The 9,401-nt window shown below is 35.6% G+C and overlaps 1 protein-coding gene across 1 annotated transcript; it reads left to right on the top strand.

Annotated features, from left to right (window-relative positions):
* The first annotated feature begins 4,535 nt into the window (after positions 1-4,535).
* Positions 4,536-8,830, top strand: LOC111783287 (probable galacturonosyltransferase 4). The gene is made up of 8 exons (XM_023664210.1): positions 4,536-4,893; positions 4,978-5,051; positions 5,206-5,326; positions 5,412-5,581; positions 6,302-6,570; positions 6,713-7,070; positions 7,265-7,840; positions 8,232-8,830. The coding sequence occupies exons 1-8, from the start codon at positions 4,794-4,796 to the stop codon at positions 8,505-8,507; spliced, it is 1,944 nt and encodes a 647-aa protein (XP_023519978.1). The 5' UTR covers positions 4,536-4,793; the 3' UTR covers positions 8,508-8,830.
* The last annotated feature ends 571 nt before the right edge of the window (positions 8,831-9,401 follow it).

Raw genomic sequence — 9,401 nt, forward strand, 5'->3', positions numbered from 1 at the left:
AAAAACCTCTCACAAGCACTCTCTTTCACGTATACAAAATCCCTCCCAAGTTTAGTCACTCACCGGATTCCACAATCCCGTTCTAAGGCCGGAGAATAGTGGAGAAGACACTAGTGGTGGTTCGAAATCGGTTCGTGAGGCAAAAGGAGTTTGAACTACAAAAGGTTAGTATTTAAACTCATTAAGTTTTAATACTTATGAACATGCTAGTCATTTACAATAATTGATGTTCTAAAAGTGCCTAAGATCCAAATTGCTTCCGCATGTGTTATATTAACACCATCACATTATTGCTGTACAAGGATGGCCCACTCAACCATCACTTGTAGAGTTTGAAAATTTGTTAGCGAGCCAAGAAGTCATGGCTAAACAAATGAGAGGCATCACATTGAAGGGTGAAGAAGAAGCACTCTACACAAGTGAAAGTCGGAGCAATAATAGGCTGTCTACCAAACGTGGATACAACGGTGACAAGAGAAGAAGTCACCAAGGAACTACACAACCTGGGAGAACTCAAAAGAATGACAACCAAAGTTCTCAAAGGAAAAAAATTGAGGGCATTTGCTACAATTGCAGGAGGAAGGGCCACATGTCCAGAGATTGTTGGTCCAAGAAAAAATCTGTCGAAAGCAATGTGACATCCTCCAACATGAAGATGGAGGAGGAATGGGATGCAGAGGTACTCTATACTATAGGAGAAGATGAGCTAGCACTCATGGCGATGATGGGAGATCATATCGATTATGAGAATGATTGGATAATTGATTCAGGATGCTCAAACCACATGATTGATTATCAAAGTGGTGCAATGGAAGAGGAGTGGCTCTCAGAGAAGGAAGTATTACTAGGCCTTGAGCAAATTGAAGAAATTTTTCTACAGAACATGGGGGAGCAAACTGAAAAAATTCTTCTACAGAACACATGGGAGCAAACTGAAGAGATTCTTCCATAGAAGACGGGGGAGCAAACTGTACACATTTGCTTAAGTGCTGATGTGCCTGAAAATTCAAGCGACACTAGTATTGGTGAGCAAGAAGTGACTCAACCAAGCGGACCTAGAGAAAATGAAATGACAACTCAACAACAGACATTCAGAAATAATCCTAAAGCCAAATCCAAAGTATGCCAACATAGTAGAAGACGAAGTTAATGAGCAAGAGACATATGAAGAAGCATCACAAAACTCAACTTGGCAAAAAGTGATGGAGGAATAAATTATAGCCCTGGAACAAAATCAAACTTGGGAATCAGTGCCAAGACCAAGAGATACCAAACTCATCTCTTGCAAGTGGGCTTACGAAATAACGTGTCTCTCTGATGGATCAATCGAAAGATACAAGACTCAACCTGTAGCTCGAGGGTTTTGTCAACAATATGGACTAGACTATGATAAAATGTTTAGTCCAGTGGCGAAGATCACTATCGTACAGGTTCCTCCGGCACTTGTTAATAAAGATTGGAAATTTTGGCAGATGGATTTGAAGAATATTTTCTTGCATGGAGAGCTGGACCAGGAGATCTACATGAACCAACCAAATGGATTCGAAAATGAAGTTTGAGTCATTAGTCAGTATATGCGAAGTTTAAAGAAGCCTCATTTGGATATGGCTCGACGAACGTTGAGATATGTCAAAGGAGACTACGATACCCGAAGATCAATCACTGGGTATGTGTTCAAGCTCGGTTCGAGAATAATTTATTGGTGTAACAAAAGACAACCAACTATATCATTGTCAACCAGAGAAGCAAAGTACAGAACAGCAGCGAGAGCAGCCCAGGAATGTACATGGCTAAAACTTCTGATGAAAGATTGGCACAAGAAAGTTGACTATTCGACACCACTTCAATGCGACAACAAATATGTGATTCGTCTAGTAGAAAATTTGATGTTTCATGGCAGAACAAAGCATGTGGAGGTGCAGTGCCATTTCATTAGAGACAAAGTCTTGAAGGAAGAATACGGATGACTAGGTGTTAGACTTGTCTACAAAAGAGCTGAATACTTGTATACATGAGAGCTTTCGCTGTGGTGCAGTGAATGAGGACTAGTGCTGAGGGGGAGTGTTAAAATATCATCACTGGCCCAATAAGGTTAAGCCCAACCATTGTATGAGTGACTATATTTATATTAAAAAAATGATTTAAGATTTAGGAATAAATTTAGGAAAATGATTTAGGAATTTTATAAATAAATTTAGGCAAATGATTGAGATACTTTAATAAAAAACGTTGAGAAATTTTAGGAATTGATTATCTATCATCTAGTATAAATACCCCACTCTACTTAGTTTATCATCCCAAGAAATCCCGAGCAATACAAAGTAGTAGTTTCTACAGAGTGTCTTGTAAATCCCTTCTCGATTGGTCTTAATAAAGTGTGCAAGTGTTTCCCACGTTGAGTTGTGTTCAACACATGTAATCCTCATTATATTCCCACACTTTTATCATGCATTACATAGTCTGTGAGTCACATCCGGTCTTTCGTCGCCTCAAAATTTGGAGTGTAACATAAACGAATAGATTTTTGTCTTCTCCCTCACCTACAACGTCATTACCAACGACGATAAAGGTAAGAAAGATTCAAACAATGATGTCGTTAAACGAAGCCATGACCATGATAGTTTTATTGACATCAGTGATAGGAGTTTGAGTTCGGCTAAAATGCAGGTGAGAAGATGGACAAGAACATGATGGACAAAGTGACTCTCGTGAATACAATAAACTTGTAACAACGGAAGAAAAGAAAAAAGAAAGACCGTAATCTCCCTCAATCCTAAGCTCCAACAAAATCTCTCTCCTTATTTCTTTCCGCCAAAAAACAAAATTGTACGTGTATGTGTGAAATGTTTATGAAATGACATGATTGTAATATGTCTGTAATATGATATGATATGTTAATATCATGACACATGTTATAATATGATGTGTTAAGAATATGATTTATGTTATGATGTGACATGTGTGACAATATAATACATGTTGTGACAAACTTTATGATATGATATGTACATGATATGATATGATATGTTGAAGGACATGTTATGTGTATGATATGACATAATACATCGTATGATATGAATGATACAGTATTCAATGCCGATATATGTCTTAAAGGCTATGTTGTAAATTGATATGATATGAAGAAAGATGGAAAGGGTTGATTTATGTGAGATCCCACATCAGATGGGGAGGAGAACGAAACATTTTTCATAAGGGTGTGGAAAACTCTCACTAGCAGACACGTTTTAAAACCTTGAGCAGAAGCTTAAAGGAAAGCCCAAATAGGATAATATCTGATAGCAGTGGACTTGGACTGTTACAAATGGTATCAGATCCGTACACTAGGCCAAGGGGGTAGATTGTGAGATTCCACATAGGATGAGGAGTACGACAACAGCACCAAAGAATGCTAGCCCGACCAAAAAACTTTAAAATGGTTACGTTATGCATACCGTGCAAGTAAGCTTTGTCTGGATAGACTAAGTAGAATCCAAAAAAAAAAAAAAAAAAAACTTTATTAATAAAATGAAAAAAGTATAAAAAAAAAAATTTATAGCAGAATTTAATTATATTTGAACTTAATTCACATAAAATTAGATTTCATATTTTAAATTATAATTAAATTAATCTAAAATGTGAATATATAATGAGGTAGCTGCATGACGTGGCTTTTCTAAATTATTTTTATTTTTATTTTTTAAAACTCAATTATTTTTTAATGGCTCAAAATTATATTAAAAATAAAAATGGAATATATAGTGATTGCTGACGTGGATTTCCTTTACTTCCTCTTTCTCCGCACGATTCCATTAATGACCCTTCGCCGACATCTCCCAAACTATCATTATTTTCTTTTTATTTATTTATTTATTTATTTATTTATTTATTTATTTATTTATTGTTCTCAGACTCTCATTATCCACAACACAATTATTCCCACCCAAAATAAACTATGATTTTCAATAATCTAAATTAATTCACACAATAAATAATAATAATCATAATAAAACTATCAACCATTTTTTATTGACTAATTTAATAAAAATATGACGACTTTTTGTTTTTTATTTTTCAAATATTTCTACACTTATATACAATATTATATATATATATATATATAAAGTATTTTAAAGATTATTTTTTAAAAAAAATTAAAATTTAGAAATATTTCTATTAATTTAGCGAGTTTAGTATTTTGTCAAGTTGTTTTTTTTTTTAAATTATTTAAAAAAAAACTATATTTATCTACAATAAAATATTATATTAATGACTTAAATCTCATAAACCTCGAATATAAAACATTCCCACGTCATAACACATCACTGACATCGGTTACAAACGTCAAATATTATTAACTTTCATGATAATAATCTTAAAAATAAGATATGGTAGGATTGAGTTGTAACTCTATTCAAATCCGAAACAAAAAAAAAAAATCTAACCTACCAAAAAAAAACATAAATAAATAAATAAATATATATATATATAGATAAATAAGAGCACAATCCTCCGTGTGTGTGGCTCTTTACTGTCGCTTTATTTTCTAATTTATCGCTTTATTTATTAAAGAAAAAGGAAAAATGGAATCAGAATTGTAGGAGTTCTCTCAGTGTGCTGCATTTCTCTTCCGACTCAAATTCTTGGTTCAGGAGGAGGAAGAAGAGTTTCTCCCTAACAATTTTGGTGTGTGGCTATGGTTGATCTACGATAAGGACCTCAATCGCAATCTCCTCGTTTTCATCTTCTTCTTCCTCCATTTTTCTTTTGAAATCTGACCGACAGAGTGAGCAACAATGATGGTCAGGGATTTGGTGCTGTTTATGCTTCTTGTTACTGTCATTGCTCCGATTTTGCTTTACACTTGTCGTCTTGGATCCTTCAATTTCTCCTCCTGTAAGTTCTACTCTCGATTGGATTTGCTTTGGCCTTCTTTTCTACTTCCTTACTCATTTTCCTGCTTCTTGTTTTCTTTCTCAGCCAGAGATGAATTTCTCGAAGATTTCTCAAGCTTTGTAAGTGGAATTGTGCGGTTTTCNAGAAGGCCTTTGCTTGTTCGTTCACAAACCTTTCCTCTTCTTTTTTCTATTTTTTTTTTATAATTATTATTATTTTGCCTTCTCGCGTTTTGATTTTGTTGTGTTCCTCTTTTTGATTTTCTGCTTGGATTATTTCTGGCTTTAACGTATAGATCTTTGCTTGTATCAGGAATCTTCTAGGATTCTTAAAGAACCCGTTGGAACTGTGTACTCTAACAATACAGCTCATCCAGAACCGGATGCGTCTGCTGTGGAGCAGAATTCAACCGACGTCCAAGGCTCAGCACATGGTGTTTTTTTCTTTTCTCTTTGAATTGAACATTTTCTTATTCTGTGTCTTGCGCTTCTATAATTTTGCAAATCTTATCGTTACAGATTTTCAATTACCGGAATCGCGGGAGCATAAATCGACTCGTGCACTGTCCACCACGAATGAGAACGTTAGTTCGATTGGAGAGAATCACATCAGGCAGATCACCGACCCACTGAGGCAGCTGAATCTCAGCAAGGGCATTCCGGTACAATCGGGCACTGAGCGTGTGAAGGTAGAAAACACTGCAGAATGCACTTGACTAATGCATAAATTCCTTCGTGCCTCTTAAAATTTGGCGAAAACGTTTCGTTTCTCATAAATTTCTGATCCACTTCTTTTATTGTCATACTCTGTACCTTTTAGAACTAATAATAGCGTTGGTGGCTCTGGAATATAGAGAACAGTTTTCCATTCATCATGGCTTTTATGTTATGAATGCTGCAGGAGAGCGGATTCTTCTTCTTTAACTGTTTTTTTTTTGTTCTTGTAATTGACCAAATTCGTACTCTCGTCTTTCCTCTCTACCCTTTTGTTTCAGCAGGATTATAGTGGAAGATAATTAATCAAGATGCAAGATCTTAGATTTTCTTAAATTACGTTTATTTCGGATTGCTATCATGCATACTTCACTATTCGTTGTCCCATGCTAAAATTACGATAAATAATACTTTCATAATGCTCGAAGGCTCTAAACACAGATGATTAAAGAAAATATATATTAATCTAACCTTTGCGTGGTCAACTTGGCTTTATATGGAATCAAGATAATACTTTCATACGCAGTTATTTGTAGTTCATTCTAGTTTGCTGTTCTTTATGAGTTTCTGAGTTCATGAATTGATGTAATGATTTTCTTTTCGGAAACAATTATATTCAGCATGCATGTATGCATGTACATCTTCAGTATCTTCTTTTTCACCCGGCTCCTTCGCTTCTGTGGCTTGATTTCCAGGAAAGAAAGCGTGTTCGACAATCCATCCAATCCACCGACAAGGTTCGCAAGGCAAGAGAATCATCTAAATCAGAAGACGATGATGAGGAAGCTGCTGCACCAAATACAAGGGTTCAGTATCTTAAAGATCAACTTGTCCAAGCAAAAGTGTATCTTTCCCTTTCAGCCACAAGGAATAATGTTCATTTTATTAGACAATTACGTCAACGGATGAAAGAGATCCAACGCATTTTAGGGCGTGCAAACAAAGACTCTGAGCTGCCCAGGGAGTAAGTATATAACCTCTTGAGCATGTTAATATTTGGCATCTTGCAGGGGATTTTTATATTTCAGTCGATCCTTTCAACATTCATGGCCAGTAGTCACAGCTTCCAATGTTTGATTGTTAATTACATACCTTGATGAATGCAGTGCCCAAGAGAAGTTAAGGGCAATGGATCAAATATTGACCAGAGGAAAACAGATTCAGGATAACTGTGCTTTGATAATCAAAAAGGTTCGGGCCATGCTCCAGTCAACGGAGGATCAGCTACGAGTGCACAAGAAGCAAGCACTGTTCTTGTCACAATTAACGGCAAAAACACTTCCCAAGGGCCTTCACTGTCTTCCCTTACGCCTGACGACTGAATATTACAGCTTGAATTATTCTAAGCAGCCGTTTCCCAATCAAGAAAAACTAGAAGACTCCAGTCTGTATCATTATGCATTATTCTCAGATAATGTATTGGCAGCAGCAGTTGTTGTAAATTCAACCATTGCTCATGCGAAGGTATATATATTTTCTACCCATAAATATAGAAGTTCTATGCTTGAAAAGAAAAATGAAAAGAATGCGTCGAGGTCTGACGACTGTTTTTAGAATTTTATTCTCTGTTTTCCTTGAACGGTTAAGTAGTAGGATGGAGTTTGAATGTAACTTTGCTGTGACATCACAACTAATATAATTTCATTGATATTTGACAGGATGCCTCGAAACATGTTTTCCACATTGTTACCGACCAGCTCAATTACGCTGCAATGAGGATGTGGTTTCTTGTTAATTTTCCTGGAAAAGCGACTATTCAGGTCCAGAGTATTGAAGAATTCTCATGGTTAAATTCAAGCTACAGTCCAGTTCTCAAGCAGTTGGGTTCTCCATCAGCAAAAAACTATTACTTCAAATCTCATAGAGCCCATTCTGATTCAAATATGAAGTTCCGGAACCCAAAGTATTTATCTATCTTGAATCACCTCCGATTTTACTTGCCAGAGATATTCCCAAAACTGAAGAAGGTTCTGTTTTTGGATGATGACATAGTTGTGCAGAAAGATCTTACTGGCCTTTGGTCTCTTGATCTGAAGGGGAATGTAAATGGGGCAGTGGAGACTTGTGGAGAAAGTTTTCATCGGTTCGATAAGTATCTTAACTTTTCAAATGAGCTCATATCGAAGAATTTTGACCCTCGTGCTTGTGGTTGGGCATATGGAATGAATATATTTGATTTGGAGGAATGGAAGAGGCAGAACATAACTGACATATACCACACATGGCAGAAACTCGTAAGTTTTCGAACATTACTTATCTTAATCATGTTGTCTTGCACTTTCGTCGCTCGTTCATATGGGGATGATTTAAACAAATTTTATACGTTAATTCTCCATTTGTGGTAGCAGCAGGCTGATTAAAGATTTAAATCGGTATTCGTCTCGGTTACACGTTTTAGTAACTGTCTGACTCTGACTGTGATGATACGCTCTGTAGTCTAGTAGAATTGGAAATATTTCATAGGAAATGAAGCCATTGAGCCCTTATACTGCCACCATAAAAATGTGGATTCCTTATTCTTGTTCTTGAAATTAAATTATTCCTGTGGCCTTTTTTCTGCAACCATCAAACTCGACACGGATTCTATCACAATTCTAAAAGCTTCCCATTTCTTTGTTGCACCAGAATCACGACAGACAGTTGTGGAAGTTAGGAACCTTGCCCCCAGGTCTTATAACATTCTGGAAGCGCACACATCCTCTCGACCGATCATGGCACGTTCTAGGCCTCGGATACAACCCTAGTGTCAACCAGAAGGAGATCGAACGAGCTGCTGTTGTACATTACAACGGAAACATGAAACCTTGGCTGGAGATAGCCATACCCAGGTACCGTAACTATTGGATGAAGTATGTCGATTTCGACCACGAGTACCTTAGACAGTGCAATATTAATCCATAACAAGACACCTCAACGCCTTCTCATGGTTCCACCAAAGTCATACAGTTAAACAGGTGCCATTCTTTTCCCCATCTCTTGTAAATTAGTTGGTTCTTAGGTCAATTCTTTTGTAGAAAGAACGTTTTTCTTTTTCTTTTTTGCATGATTTTATATTGTGGGTGAGTGGGATCTCGTATTTACCTCAATTTGTAAATGATTGAGAGTGTTTTGTTTTTCCTAAAAGTTTATTCTGTGGTGGTGGACAGCTTAAAGTATTGTCAAAGTCTATGTAACGTGTACATTAAATTTTGGTAATAAGGAATTAATTATGTTTTATTATGCGACTTTCTTTGTTTTTTTGGCATTTTTTTGGCATTTTTGGAATGTGTCATGTGATGATGGATTGGTATATGCTAATAAGGAATGGATTTGTTCATTAGTTTTAAGGTCAAACAGATGTTATATAAAGTAATAAAGTAAGCTCGGTTGATCGAGAATCTTTTTTTTTTTCCTCTCCCTTCAAACACTGTAAATGAAGAAAATAAAAGGTACGCAACCTGAGTCAATTACCAAACCAATCGGTTACTTTCGACAATAGATGGAGTGTAAATTAGGTTTACGTTGAGGAAAAATATATATTTTTAAATAGATAAAAGGACTAAGTAGTTTAACAATCATACATATGTGTATAGTTGCGACAATTCATATCCTACTTCGAAAAAAAATTCTATACTATTGTTATAACGGAACGAGGTTTAATTTTTTTTCTTTTTTTAAGTATGCTTGATAAAGAAATCAAACTTTTAACAAATGATTAAAACTAATATTTAATACAAAGTTAGATGAATATAAAGTATGAAAAATTAATTCTATCAAACGATAATAATAAATCACTGTATGAATTTTAAAATTAAA

Source organism: Cucurbita pepo, chromosome LG20, assembly GCF_002806865.2.
Source record: "Cucurbita pepo subsp. pepo cultivar mu-cu-16 chromosome LG20, ASM280686v2, whole genome shotgun sequence".
Lineage (NCBI taxonomy): Eukaryota > Viridiplantae > Streptophyta > Magnoliopsida > Cucurbitales > Cucurbitaceae > Cucurbita > Cucurbita pepo.